At 38.6% G+C, this 16,458-nt stretch overlaps 1 protein-coding gene across 2 annotated transcripts in view; it reads right to left on the bottom strand.

Moving 5' to 3' along the window:
- LOC110987214 (uncharacterized) overlaps positions 1 to 16,458 on the bottom strand; it is a 46,327-nt gene that overhangs the window by 25,047 nt on the left and 4,822 nt on the right. For both annotated transcript variants that reach the window (XM_022249753.2, XM_022249754.2), the window contains exons 4-5: positions 6,080 to 6,207; positions 5,519 to 5,817 (exon numbers count right to left, since the gene is read on the bottom strand). In XM_022249753.2, coding sequence (XP_022105445.2) covers positions 5,519 to 5,817; positions 6,080 to 6,207 — 427 coding nt within the window. The remainder of the gene's footprint in view (positions 1 to 5,518; positions 5,818 to 6,079; positions 6,208 to 16,458) is intronic.

Consider the following 16,458-nt stretch of genomic DNA (forward strand, 5'->3'; position numbering starts at 1 on the left):
ATCTAAGGCAGTGAAATAAAAAAAACCTTCAAAACAGATAAACAAATAAACACCCCAACAAACAAACAAACAAACAAACACCCCAACACCCCAACAAACAAACAAACAAACAAACAAACAAGTATAACACAAACACTGTATATGCATAAAAGGTCTTTAGAAAAGATCTTTGTCTTTTAAAAAGACATCTCTTCCTAAATTTTCCAGTACATAATTATTTTGGCTGTTTCTCCATCATAGAATGAGTTGATTTAACATTTGTTTTATTTCTGTTTCCGTATTTACTTCAGTTGTCTCTTCACATTAGTTTCTTTGTAATTCTAAAATAAATTTTTGTGAGAGTTACCAGGGTAAGAAGCAGATATATAAAAAAAACTAGTTCGGATACAGTCATTTGAAATAGCTACAGTGTAGTGTCCAAAAAGTCTCAATAAACATACATGTATTTTATACAGGTCTCTGCCCAGTCTGGCCCTGACAGGTAAATGTTTCTAAAGTGTATAGGCATTGCCTTGTAAACATAAAACCAAAGCTCCATTCCTATTTACAATGTAACGGTTTGCATGTATATGTACTGCTCCATGAAATCTGTACATGTCCTCTTGTAAATTTGGCAGAAATTAGATAGATGACAAACTCAATTACCGGTGGGCCAAGCAATACTACACCTACATGTACAGAATCAGCATGTACATGTACATAATGCATGTACATGTGTACATATCTACATGTACATGTACATTGTGGGGGTATCTTGCCCGTATCCCCAAATCAAATTACTTTACATGCAGTGACAGTGGGGAGTATAAATTGGGTCTTGTTACAGTTCTCGTTATAGTTTCCCTGTTGTTATACAGTTTTCTCTGGGGGAGGGGGAATTATCACCCGGAAATTACTCCGCAAGGACTTACGACAGCCTAAGAACTGTGGCCAATGACCAGTTGCCTTAGTAACCAGTGAAGTCAGAACATCTAAACTAGATAGACGTGGTATTGATTTATTTAATAACCTCTCAGCTTGACTCGCATTGGTCATTAAATGAGAGCATGAGAGGGCGGCTTTCATGCAATAAACATGTTAACATATCGGCTTATGCACATGTCCAGGTATGTACAGGTATGCGTCCATGTGCTGTATGTGCTTTGTGTGTAGAGCATGCAAGGAAGCTTTTACGATAATGAAGAGTCAATTGGAGAAATTAACTCGTCAGCAATTCCAATTACTTTACCGGTAGGTATTTCAAAAGATAGCAGGTGCACAGCCAATTGTTACGACGGGGAGTTAATCTCAGTACAAGTGGATCTGGAGGGGGGGGCTTCCCCAGCAACCTGCCCCTCCCTATTTCTGAACGTTCTTATCACAAAAAATACCGTTTCCTTTCCCAACTTTTTTCTTTTGATGCCAATTGGTCAAAGCTAACGGCAGAAATTACCAGTATCACAAAAGTACGTCCCATTCATTTGTTTAGGTTCACCTCTATTTGGGACACCTCCAACTCTTTCGGAAGTGCCCGGTGTACCACCCCTGATGATGCTGGATTCACCTCTACAGTGTTCTACTAATACACAGCGGATTACATGTACATTTTCAGTTTATTATCTCACCACAAAATGGCGGATGATTATTAAAGAGGTAGGGAAAAGGCATCAAATATTGCAACATCTAGGGTTTGGGAGGTAGATAGGCCATCCAGAAACCAGTATACAATGACTTTATCTTCCGAAAATCAACACAAGAGAAATACATGTAGATTTAAGAGGCAATTTCTGTCCACATCCAACTGGGCCAATTTCAGAAACATGGGTGGTCAAATTTTGTGTTTGTGTTGGGTTGATGATGTAACGGGGAGAAAGGCACAGCAGGCATGCATGAAGCATGCATGAAGCATGCATGAAAATACTATGTAAACTGGCATCATTGCGGCCCAAATGCATTTAAAAGAGGGGGGTTGATGACGTGTAGAAAATGCACAACATTATACACTAATCTTGAAGATCCATAAACCTAAAATCTTACTCTTAGCTTGTGAAAATAATTGTGAGATTTGTTCCGAAATGAAGGAGTGTGAAATGTTGGTGAAATGTTGAAGGTGGAGAGGAATGTACAGTAATTTGCATGGCATACATGTGCATGTACATGTACATGTTAGAGTGCACTTGTGTTCACGTGCCGTGTGGCAACAGATTATTTATACGCTATGGAGAATAATGAAGTCAGCATACGAGTACCCAGACCTGACTCTTGGGCTGAATCACGAGCTATCTTGTATGTGCGTACATTTAAAGCTTCTAGAAAAAAGACAGCAACCCATGTGCACGCTTGTTTGCCGAGTCTACAATTTTCAGTATGTTGAAGAAAAAGAGATAAACACACACATGTATCAGATTCTCCTTGTGAAAGTGAGTGGCTTCAATTTCTATGAAAGTAACTAGGATTTACTCCTTGATGAATGAAAACGATGGCATGGAACCTGTCCGTGTTGTGGGGCTGCTGTGGCAGTCCCAGGCCTGGCGGTGGTCCAGCAGCACAGCACCGTACACCGCCAGCTGCAACACAACACAAGCAGTTGGCGAGGCTTATGAGTCGCTTTTCAAAACTTGGAACGCTTTTGCAGACACTGGATATTTGTCGAACCAGTCCTCCAAAAATCCTTTGCATATTACTTATCTGCGACAACCGGGAAGGTTTAAAATCAACATGTACGTGTACCCTTAATATGTTGTCTGACAACGATTGATTCAACGTGATATTGCAGAGAAACCTCAAGACCAAGTCTCAGTGTACCGGTATGTGATTCCTGTCTGAACTGCACAAGACCGCGGAATGTTTGTTTTATGACAAAAACACATCAAATCATGCACTTACATGTAAACTTGATGGATGGAGCAATCAACATAGTGGAGAAGAACTACGAGACTCATGTGTGAAGATGCACCCTGTTTACAGCCGTATCTCCCCGTGACATTTTGGGGTCACCAGCATATCATTAATTCATAATGAGCATTTCTGAAATCAGCAATAAAGGGACCCGCAGAAGCCCATTTTTTTTTACATTTTTTTCCACCATAAATGGGAAAACTGTTGCATTTTTTTCATATTTTTTTGGAAGATGGTCTTGTCACCTCGTTTAAAGGTTAAAATTGTGGAAAGGTTTTCTATTCCCTACCTCTTTAAAGAGTTTGCACTGTTATGGACAAACTGTACTTTGCTGTGGCTTGAAATCGCAGAATTTTAGTTTGCAACGTTGAAAGACTTCAGTATTCTAGGTATACATGTACCATTCACCAAAGGTACGAATTCTATCTTTAGTTTCTGAATTTATTTGCCTTATGTGTCAAGGTTTTAACCTTGTTGTATTTGCTGTCATGTCTTGAAAGTGGCTCTGCAAAGATGCTTCTTAATGTAGGTTTGATCGTTCACCTGGCAATTAGTTCCACCAAAGAGTTACAGTATCACTTTATTGGCTCCAGCGTGTTACGTTAAAATATGAATAAATCTTCGGAAATTCAACCTTAGACTTGGCAATGCAAATTTACTGGTCTAGAAAAGTCACGTGTTAAGTTTGTGAGTTTATATGAATGTGACATCATTTATATGACAAAAAATGCCACCTTTTATATCATTCGGTTCTCAGGGTTGGCTCAGTGCATCTAATACATGTATGGAGGATGTACACATCGTATGTGCCTAGCCATTCCTCTTGTCAAACTTCTGAATCTCACCTCTGACAGCAAAGATAACAACGACTAAAGGATGCACTTCAAACTGAAGTACTTTAAGTTCTTACCAAGTAAGTCTCTACATGTTTTTCTTTGTTGATTGACTGCTAAGATATAACAAATGTTGACTGCTTTTTTTTTACTTTGAATGCACCATGTCCCTATTATTTGCACATGTGGCAGGTTCCTCAAAATATGGGCCATAAGATAATGTTCAACTTTGGGGGTTCATTTTTCCTGAAGTGAACAGCAGTGAATAAATTCCCAATGTCTGATGTAATGAGGGAAGTCGTGGCTGATACCTGGAACAATGATGACCGTGTCCATCATTCAAGTTAATTGGAGTTAATTAATTAAAGTCTTGAACATCAGCATTTTTGAACAGACGAGAACAAACTGTTGGAATCCTAGCCAATAAAATTTACCGAGGAGTGATAATCCCTGCGGTTATTTTACACAGATTTATATGTGGTGAAAGGTGATAATATTTACACATATTAAAACCATTTATCAAGAAATTAAAAAATACCTCTCACAATTAATTGGGTCCCAAAGTCGGCAGTCATGAACGTCATTTGATTCTGTCAGTAGTGTAAAAAAATTGACTGCAAAAAATAGCAAGTAGAATCAAAATCGATGTACAACACAAGCTTTAAAAAAGAGTGCAAAAAAGCACCCCCAAACCATCATCCTTTTATGACTGTATTGATCACATTTTCTTCAAGTACGTTTCCGAAAACTGCAGTGCAAAATACTGATCATGGCGATTTTGCAGTTTCCGTCATTATCTCGCGGTGCCGAGAAAAGTTTTGCTGCATTGTGGCCTGTTTGACCTTTGACATCAACCCCAATAGTGCACCCTCTTTTTCATTCGATATTCATGAGCCCCTCCACGGAATAGCGACGCTCCAAGATTTTTTTCAGTGGACCAAGGGTTCTTGAAAGAAAATTGGGCATACTGAATGACGTGCAAAAAATGATGTCCGATACATACAATAATAATTCATGATGAATATCTAATGTGCAGAGTTGATAATTTTAATGTAATTTTCAGCGGGGATATCTCCAAAATAAACGGCAAAATGAACATCGTGCATGGAATTTTCAAGCACTACATGTAACAGCATTTTCGGCATTCTCGAACGTTATACATTTTTGGTCAAAATTCTCGAACGTCATCAAAATTCTGTCAAATATGACGTTCGCAACGAACATATTGTATTTTTATGCAGCCAAACTTAAAGATTATTTTCGGTGGTTGAAAGGTATAAGACCTGGTAGATATGCTGGTATAGTGAGAGTGAATATCAACGGTAAGAGAATGAAGAGAGCCAAACTTTTCTCATCATTTTCCGTCAATTTTGTGCTCTTTTTTCATGGCTTTTTGTTTAATTACATGTATTTCTCAGGTGCTTTAAATATATCAGTCAAAAAATATACTGAATTCTCCTTGCTGTTGAGAAAAGTTTTGAAATCAAGTCCTCTGGTGCAAACACTTTGAAGTAAAACTTTAAATGAATTCAACGCCATTTGAGTGGGGCTGGTAGCCAACCAAATGTCCACCATAAGTACATATTTTGCCTATTTATCCCCATATAATCATTTTTATAAATCTGAAGGTGCTAATTTGTATTTTACATGATCAAAGTCACTCTTTAAGAAGTTTTGAAAAATGACATCCAGAGTTGTATTTGGGTCCCTTTTATGAAGAGCATGCCACATATACAGTCAAGTGGTGCTTGAAATACGTGTAAGTCATCTCAGACTCAACCAAAAGCCCTGTGTCTACCATGCTTTACCTCCGACATCCTGTTAGAGTCCGTCACCTCTAAGTCGCTGATGATTTCCGGTTCTTGTTTATCTTCGTCTTCCCTCCTTGGCTCGTCTCGTCTCTCCTCCCGGCTAATTGCCTCTTGACTGCCTTTCTCTACATGTATGTCTTCAATGGTGTCATCTCCTACCGGTGCCTGGGTACTGTTGTCCTCTGTCCTGCCTTTGCTGATGCTGTCCTTCTCCTGGCCTCTTCGCCTCAGGAGCTCATGAGCGATGTTGGCAGCAATGGCCTGTGCATACTCCTCTTCTATTTCAGCAGTCGTATCTGCAAAGAATGCGGGTAAACCATGGATGCAAATGCAAACATGAAAGACAAGTATGTCGGCGGTGTAGGTTGGGTCTAATGACAAACACATATACCAAACAGCAAAAAACTTGAAACCCACATTTTGAATTAGTCAAGTGTAATATACATGTATATGTATCTTTGCAATACATGTACATGATTTGATAGGAATACAATGCATGTGTACGTACATAAAGTGACTCCTCAAATCCCCACTGGTCTGTACCAGTACACCATTTACCTTTCTCTTGGTCACTTTTCTCCTGTCGTTGTTGCTGCCACACAGGACTACTAGTACCATCTTGAGTCATAATGTGACACAGCTGTGTAGTATCAAGACCTCCTGTGGGTATTTCCTCCTCAAAACAGCTAACAAAACAAGACAGGAAGAAGTTCCTGTTACAATGAACATTCAAGTCCACCAACAATCACCTGTTTGAAACACTTCATTGATATACATGTACATTTACACAGTTCTTCATTTTAAGAAAATCCAGGAGAGCTATAAATTGCTGACATGCGCCGCCTTTGTGAACTCTGCATTGAAAGGGAAGGCGGACATGCAGAAGGTGTTGGTGCATAATTAATTGTGAATTATGTAATAATTGGTGTGCCCGTGATCTCTTATCCAGGACAAGCATAACAGAGGGCAACCTCATTCACTGGTTTATCCAAAGTGTTACAACTGAGTTCGGATGCTTCGTTTTCAAGACAATGGTGTTCAGTCATGCATGACAGGAGGGATACCATCAAGGTTTCATTAGAAAGAATACTGCTTCTACTTTGCGGAGATCCTTATACATTATAATCATATCTCATGGTTTGGGCATATTAACCCCTTTCCTCAGGGCTTGGTTTTTTCTGGGACACCCTGTCATGTTCTTGGGGCAATTTTTAAAATTAATTCAGTTTTAGTTCAGTTAGAAATGGGTTTGCGACACATGTTTGCCATACATACATCGTCCCAGTGCTTGTTTTTCATTTGACCCAGAATTTTTATACTTGTGAATTAAACATCAACTATTTAAGCCTGACTAACTAACGTTACATGTAAGTTTCAACCTACAATTCAACACTGTTATACGTCATGTACGTGTCCCTTTAATTTACATGTAAATAAAAGTGGAAGTGAACCTTTTGCATCCCGATTTGAGAATCTCTTAAAAAAACCTGGAGGGGATTTGAAAGTTTAAACTACACTTCAGCTTTGTTCAGTCAAATCAAAATAGGAAAATGTCAAACCAACACGGGTGCACCCACATGCGAATGTGACAATGTTTACGTATGATTATGGTCTGACACTGGGGGTTTCCTACGCGAATTCAATGAGCCCACACCCTGTACATGAACAAGTATGTACATGTATGCAGGGAGCAACATTTTCATGATGACCAAAACTTCATGGCACACCGCGCTTTCTGCTTTAAAAGCACCCCGTAAAGAAGATCAATACTGATTGGCTCTCTTGTCACTGAAAACCGATACTGACCAATGAAAACATGTAACAGATTGTACCATGTACAGCGAAACTGCGCGCGACATACATGCACATGCAAGCATATGTACAAAGACAGCATGCATCCTACACATGCGTGCAGGGCTGGCTGGCTGGTCTGAAAGCAGGCCGCGCTGGCAATGTAATGATCGAAATATACCGGTACATGTAAGCCTACCGGTACGTATAAAAGTTGCGGCGGGATAAATGTGAAATCGTAAGTTACAAACAAATCACAGTCCTTTTTGGTGATGTTATCCACTGTTTGTCATATCGTTCGTTATTTTTAAGTGCCCTTACATTTCCTTAGGGGCCCGATTTTTTTTTATTATGCTCCTTTAAAAGGAAAGACTGATGTACACATATGTATACAGTGATGCAGATGTCTAAACAACAATCTTTATTGCTACACCACATAACCTGTAGATTCCACATAAAACGGTTTCTTTACTTGTACATGTACATGTATGTGATCTGCTAGACCTGTAAAAATGAGTCATACATGTACATGTACATTTGTAAGTCACTGGGGCCACTTTTTGAGTTTTACTTTGTGTTAGATTTATTCAGAGTTTATCCCACTTCACTTAGAAATGTGGGACGCCTACCGGTACAGTGTACTAGCACTCCATATTCAGTTAACCATGGTACCGGTACATGTATATGTAATTTATCATGTACTGTCATTTTTTCAATACCCTGCAACTACCGGTGTGGTTGCATAGTATGCCAGCAGGGTCAAGGTTACAATCGATTCACAATTGGAATAATACAAAAGAGGTACATGTATTAACCCTAACCCACCTCAATTCTCCAAAAATCCTCCGGGTGGTTTGGAGGATTGAGGATGAATGACGATCTGAACATTGGAGGATTTTGGAGGATTGAGGATGAAAGGTGTTGAAGCATGGAGGATTTCATCGGACTGAGGGTGAATGCCGATTTAAAAGCTGGAGGATTTTAGAGGATTGAGGATGAATGGTGAATGAAGTACTAAAAATCAGTCACTTATTGGTGCATATGCTCATGCATTATACTGTTTATAAAATACTGTACATGTACATGTACAGTACATTTACCTAAAGACAGTGTGTTCCATTGTTCACTACTGCTGGTCATAAATTACACAATAACTGCATTTTGTTAAAACAAAGGCACATGTCTGCTATGTTTATTACAAAAGTAAAGCCATTAGCCAACTCTGCAAAAAAACAGCTTCAGCCCAGCAACCAACCTGATGTACCCAAACCTCCCCCAATCCTCAAAAACCAAACTAGGGCTACGGAGGATTTTGGAGGATTGAGGATGAATGCAATTTTGAAGTTGGGCAATTGGAGGATTTGGGGGATTGAGGACATGCTCTAATAAAAAGGCCCTAATAACTAGGGGTTAACCCTACACGTGTAACTGCCAAGCATATTGTTTGGTTTACAGTACTCAGTACTACAAAATACTAAGTAGTAGTCTGAGCCTGAAGGACCTAGCGCTACAGATTACTACTTCTGGCTAGGTTACTTCCATTGTTACTTGTACAGAGAACATTAAAGCCATGCATTCATAGTGCCACAGCACTGTATGGTACATGTACATTGTCTTATCTACTGCATCTTATGGCTTCACAGAACAATAAAGTCTTGTCCTCTTACAAGCGGCAGCGCTCAGTGCTACATTTTACTACAAGTAGTAATTTGTAGTATTATGTAGGGTTAGGGTTAATTACTTTAAAAAGTCCCAGTGCAGGTAACGGTACATGTACATGTATCTTTAAAACCGACAATATGTGTACAGTCGACTCTCGGTAATATGAGCTCGGGTAAGACGAGACTCCGGTTAAGACGAGTGTATTTGCCGGTCCCGACTGAATTACATGTATGCACATTCCTATGAGGAAAAAAATCCATAATACAAGCTCGCGTGTTACGAGATTCCGTTTAAGACGAGCATTTTGGGGGCCCTAGCTGCGTGCAAATGTATTGTTATCCGTTTAATTAGCACAAGCGTTTTTGAAGGCAACTTGTCAGTCGACTTGACCGGTTTCTCCGTTCTTGTATTATGTTATTGTTCTTTATTTCAAGTCTTCATTCATAAAAAGTACAGTTACTTCTCACTTTCATAAACATAAACTGTTTTAAAATTAAATTCCAAACCACACGTACGTGCATGCAAAGTACATGTAGGCCTACATGTACATGTATGTACAGGAAGTTGTACATGTACATGATGTACGCTTAACGATGCGGTCGATCGATTACACATACGACAAGCGGAACAGCAGGTTTCACGCAAGACGAGGTTCGGATAATATGAGCTAATTTTGAAAGTCCCAAGGCCCTCGTATTAACGAGAGTCGACTGTAAACTGTTATTTTTATTAACTTTTAGAATGTAGAAAACTAAAAAACCTTTTCAAGACACAAAGCTAATGACCTCTCATATAAAAAAGTTTCACATTTCTGAAAAGTCACGGGTCTCACATTGTACAGTGTACATACTGCACAAACTTCAGCAAAGACACTTCCCTCTGGCATGTACATGCAATTTTGAGGATCAAAATGCATTCTTAGGCCTGTTCATTTCAGATTGATCCAGATCTCAATCGGTGATCCTAATGCTGGTTTACACCACCCACTAGGCAGGTTTTTGGTGTCCATACATGTAAACTAACCATGGATCACTAATCATGATCCAGATTAGTGTGACACAAACAAGGCCTTCAACAACAGCTCTCCTACCATTTTGTCTACAGGGAAGTGCACACACATTCCCAACTCATTTAACCTAAAAAGAGTTAGGGTTTTTTGGGACCATCTCTCAACCAAAAGGCGAGGACGAGGGGCCTGGGAGGGGGGGGAGAGGAATCCGGAATAAATTTTTCATTACTGCAACTTCAAAGTAAGGTTAGCAGTTAAAATGCAGCCTTAGTTACAGTAGGTTGACCAATTTTCAATTTTTTATGTTAAACAGAAATAAAGGCTTTTAAAAATGCTGCAGATAAAAGCAATTCACTGGTGCCAAAATGCCGCAATGCATCCAAACTTAGAGATTTTCACAAGAAAACTATTAAAGATGTCAAGCGCAAACTTGTTTTTCTCTTCGTTTTGCATGCCAAGTTATTTTGAGAATTTGTTTCAAGGCAAACGTAAGTCAAGTCATATGGAAAGTACCCTGAGTTTGCATTTATAAACCAAAAACAACAAACAAAATAAACACCCCTCCCCCAAAAAAGAAGAAAGAATATGTGGTTACAACAGAAAAACAGCAAGGGAAATGGCAAATTCTGCTCTGTCCTAAAAATTAATACTGTAAACAAATACTGAATTATATGTAACAAATACTAGTTGAAAGTGACCAAAAAATTAAAGTTAACGGTTGCCAGTAGATTCAAGTCTTTCAATTTTACACACAGCATTCCTCTCAATTATTTGGAAGAAATTTTCCTCCTTGCTGCCTTAAATGATGGACTCATAAATCCATAATTGCTTCACTCAATGCCAACAGACAAGCCCATGTAAAATGTAGCCTGCATGCAAAATGCAAGACCCTTGAATTCACACATTATGCACCTGCAGTTACAATGTATTACTCACTGCAAACAACTTCCAAACAGCTTCACGTTTCACCACTAATTTCAATTATAAATAAAAAATGCACCCCAAGTACATGTATGTCAAGCCAAAAGGCACAGGAATGAATTAATTTTTTACTCAACAGTTGCTATGGTAATAATGGGGGGACCATTAAGTTATAGGAGGGAAACAAATACACGTGCCATATACATGTACATGATATATGTATCAGTACATGCAATATGTCAGGCATACAGCATGACTTCAAAGCTATACTGTCCAATCATTTTTCATTTTTTTCTTAAAATAAATAATTTAGTGAGGAAATTTGTAGCGCATTGCCATAAAACAAGAGAGTTCAATAAACAGTACCAAAATAAAAGGCCATCTGTGCAACAAATGACAGTGACTGATTTTGATACTTTGAGAAACACATCTTAGCAATTACAGAGTTCAACATTTTATTCTTGTTTAATTTTGAAAAGATGGGAAATTAAACTTTCAGACGTAAATACAGTACATGTACATGCGAAACGTACCTCTCATTACAGGTTTTCCAGGTTAATTTTGCTCTTCTTTCATTTAATATTGCTAAAAAAGGTCTAATTTTGTTAAAGAATGGTCACTCGCCCAAATGTTGATTCCAATTTCGAAATAACACTACTAAATTTCACTTTCAGAGCATTGCAATTCATTTTGGGTGAGTGACCCCTCTTTGACAAATTTAAACTTTCTTTTAAGCAATTTGAAATGAAAGAAGAGCGAAATTAACCAGGAAACTATATTTTACCTGTAGATTTGACAAAGGAAGAATAACAATCGATTGACAATGGCATTCAGCACATGTATTGCATACAATATACATGTACAGTGAAGGCCTACCAGTGGGCGGGCATTGTTGTTCTTTATATTTTTTTATACAGTGGAGCATCACTATGAAAGCATCTACAGGGCTATCAATTATTAGTGCCTGCATCCATTGCCATGACAACAGGCTGGTGCTGCCAAGAGGAGACACCAGTTGTGCCAACACTGCATTCATACAATGCATGCAAGCAGTTTCATCAAGAGCAATCATTTACAGCATAGCTGAAGGCCACCTACAGTAAAATGAATAATCACAGATGTGTAGATGAATACAGTTTCTCTATTTTGTTTTGTTTTTGGATTTTGGGAGGTTTTTGTCTTTTTTCCTCAGTCTGCTTTAACCATCCACTTTCCAATTTTTGGTGGAAGGCCGTATTTCTTACAGCAACGTGCAACGAAATTTCACAGATTTAGTGCACATACACAGGTGCATGCATTTTCATGAGGCAGTCAATGGAATGGATAACTTTATCTCTCAAAGGCAGAATTATTCTTTCCAATGCAAGAATGCATAACGTTCACCATTTGTTTCATATAACACCCAATTAAAATTCCCACCCAAATACAGATAAATGCCTCCAAGTTCTGAAATTTCATGCAACTGTAGATTCAAATGTTTTATAACACCTCATCCACAGATTCTGTATCTTGATTGGATGAGAGCCAGTCACATGGCACTTACTATTTTATGTTATGCAAGGCAAAAAGAACTACACAAGTACATCAAGCAACCAAAGTACATGTTCATGTACTGTGTATGTACATGTACTGTACTCGTACCAACCAAAGAATTCAACATGAGACCACTGGTACTGTGTGCAAATCCATACTGGTGTGCAAGTTGTGGATCATGCACATTCTTTAGTGCTAGCACTACAGAGATGCAGCCGATTTCATGGAAGTTAATGCAATGGCGTAATGTCACTTACACTATATTTTATTGCGTACAACAACCTTGGTCCACACCCCTGAAAGCATGTTAAAATTTCATTAAAATTGGAAGATACCAGGTAATTACATGCAGGCTTATCATTACCTCCATAGCAATTTACAGAGATTTTATTGGATAGTGGAACTACATGTACATGTATATTTCTACATCACACATGTTCAGAGTAGAGTACTGCGTTTTCAATTAACACACTCAAGAAATGTTCTTGCTAATTTTTGGGGAGTGTGCTTTCATTCAGAAAGAACATCTCAGCAATGATAAACTAGTAGGCCCTATAGAAGATGCTTTTTGAGTCCAAAAGGAAATTTATTCTGAATTTTTAGTTGCTCTAAAGAACAAAGTACTTGACCCCAGTAAGTGAACGACTGTAATGTTGAGGTTTGATGGTAATTCAACTTCACTTTGGGAAAAGGAAGCAAGATCAAATTTCAAATTTAACAAAGGGTCAACAATTTGACCATCATGAGATTCTAATACACAGAATCTACAAATTTAACATTTTTAAGATAAATAAACAAGAACTGGCAAGATCTATGTCATTTTTCATTTTAGATTATCATTGACCTATCCTTTCCAGCCCATCCTACCTTCAAAATAGCACCAAAAAACAAAAACCTAAACAAAAATACCGTAATTTGTAGGGCTATTCAGAGTACCATGTACCTGCAACCCAACCATCAATTTTGGGGACCTGGTTTCATTTTGTCCATTTTATTACCCAAAACTGCCCCTGTAAATGGCAACACAGTTCAGAGAGATGAACACCCTTTACTTTGCTTACATGTACTTGCAAATACAAAGTTTAAGTTGTAAAGTACATGTAGTCCTATGTAATTTTAATTGCCGAATGCAGGAGAAGCCAGTGTGCCAGTACAGCCTTCCATCCAGAAGCTTGGCAGTAGAGTGGGTGAGGGACGCTGTGGAAAATACCGTACATATTTGACTGCCATGCTTTCGTTATAATTAACCCTAACCCTACATAATACTACAAATTACTACTTGTAGTAAAATGTAGTAGTCAGTGCTGCCACTAGCAAGAGGACATGACTGCATTGTTCTCTGAAGCCATAAAATACAATAGAAAAGACAAGGTACCGGTACCATACAGTGCTCAGGCACTATGAATGCATGGTTTTGTTTTCTGTACCAGTAACAATGGAAGGAACCTAGCCAGAATTAGTAATCTGTAGCGCTAGGTCCTTCAGGCTCAGGCTATTACTAAGTATTTTGTAGTACTGAGTACTGTAAGCCAAACAATATGCTTGGTGGTTAGGGTTAAAGAATTCTGGGGAACCCTCTCCTTACAGGAATCGGCCAACTGGGTCCCATACTACGTGTTCCTGTAAATGTATACCACTCATACATGTACGTGTAATTAGAACCATCAACAATTTCTCCCAATACACTTAAGGACCTGTGCACTGTATCTGGTGCACTTGCCCTGATTACACTGCAGTACGTGCACATTATCTGGCCAAATTGCTCCCAATACCTTGCTGTCACGTTTGCCATTCAACTTGGACACTTTTCCCTAAACTGCTCTGCAAAATAAGAGAATGGGCATGATGAATAGATACAGGAACTGGTATGTGTAACAGCTACTGAATAAAAGGATGAAACTTTAATAAATATATAAAAATAACATACCGTACCAGTAATAGATTCAAGGATCCACGGGTTGCACCTGGAATGCCACCCACATTGGTTACTTTGTTTATTTTCAATTTTGTTTAAGGGAGACACATTTTCCTTTTTGCCTACTTTCCGTTTGCCTTTGACCAGTTTTTAAGAAATAAATTCTCACTAACACAATGTCAGACTTTGAGCCCAGTTTCTTACGGTAGTTTGTTCCAATGTCATTCAAATGTGGCTAGACAATTTATTCGCTTTGATTACAATTACTTACAAGACAAAACGACATTGACTAAAAGAAGGATTACTACATGTAGTGAGTTGCATGACATAGTAACACAGGGAACTATGCCAACGGCCTACAACTACAACGGCCACATCAAAGCTCTGGATTGATACATGTATTTTATTGTACATGTACCAGTATCAGTATGGACAAGCACAGTGATCAGGTGATGAGCCACTGTATGCGAGTACATGTTTGTATACATTCCTGCCCTATCATTAGGAAAAAGCACACTTTGTTGAATTACTACATGTACAAATACAAGTAGTGAGACTTCAAAATACATACACTTTATGGAAAATACATACATGTATGTACGTACAAACACCAACGGAGATCACATTTGAACAGACCAACTCCAACTGTTTTTAAAGTTTTGAAAATAAACTCTTATTGCATTTAGTGTTTAATAAATCATACATGTATATTCATTACCAAATCATGTCTTGTTTACAAAACAAAGTAAAAAAGAAAAAGTAAGTCATGTTTTGCATCTGTATTTTTTGTAATTTTGCTGAAACTTTTGACCATTGTCTTTGAGTTTTATGACAAATTTCCACAATCTGACCGCTGGTGGCGCAGTTGAGAAACGAAATTTGTATGATGTTACACAAGAGAAAACATTGAAACTGGTATCAGTGGCACGACTGGTTGTGCTACCAACGTACATATATATGAAAATGGAGCTACATGTGCGTGCACCACGTGTCAGGGATCGATCTGTGTGCAGGTTCTACTGTGCCTCATTATCTCTTTTCGGTTGAGAGTTTGTGCTCCTTTCTTCATGACTTACAATAATGCCCAAATCGTGCGTCTTGGTGGACGTACACGTACTAGAAATTCTGCCAAAGAACCGCGATTGAAATTCTTGGAGTTTCCGAAGAATGAGAGCATTCTTCAAGTTTGTGCTGTCGTCCGCAGCTATGCGTGCTATGGATGCATATAGCGCGCGTACTGTGGTATTTCCTATCCACGGTAATACATGTACATCACAGAAATCAATATTCATTAGACACTAATGAGTCGTGACGACACGTCCATTTTTACAACTGCAGACTGGACGCCCAGGAAAAATAGGTACAAAAACTGTGTTTTATTAACACAAAACCGTGTATTTATTAGACTTGGATCCTCTAAATAGGATTCAATATGAGAAAAATCTACACCGTTGGAGTTGGTCTTTAACTGTATCTTTCATTTACTAAGGATTCCTACTAATTTTTACCATGTGTGAAATTTGGTGTGTGGCATGACGCGTGCCTGTGTGGAGACAGTTCCCAGACCACATCCCTAGAAAAAAGCTGTGACAAGAACGGTCTCAATTCCTTAAACAGGAAAAATACCAGTCCCTGGTAACAAATGGCAGTATGCGTGGAAGGCTACTTTTAGGCATGTTTTAATATGCATGGCCATGTGTAATGCTCAACAGAATTGCTAATGCTGCTGCAATCATACATGAAGGCGACCGGTACACTCAAGGAAACTTGAATTTTACATGATCCCATACATTGAGACAAACCAAATGCAATGAGATTGTCAAATTGCCTTGAGAAAAGACAGCGGAAGATAACCGTGGTATCAAACCTACATGAACCTGTTGCTGGTACCGTACATGTACATTGAAGTCCAGCCCCAGGCTGAAATGTGTGAATGGAATTGTATTTCTTGGCACCTTCTCCAACAAATTTCAGCCCACTACATGTATGTGGGTAAGCATTTGTTGGACATGCATCACATATTCAGGATATTTTGGAAAGGACGAAAAAGCACAACCATGCTTTAGAAATGCATAAGCATTTCTTGCTACCCACAGCTACTGTACA

This window comes from Acanthaster planci, linkage group LG12 (genome assembly GCF_054643075.1).
Source record: "Acanthaster planci isolate LZ-2023a linkage group LG12, COTS_SCS, whole genome shotgun sequence".
NCBI lineage: Eukaryota > Metazoa > Echinodermata > Asteroidea > Valvatida > Acanthasteridae > Acanthaster > Acanthaster planci.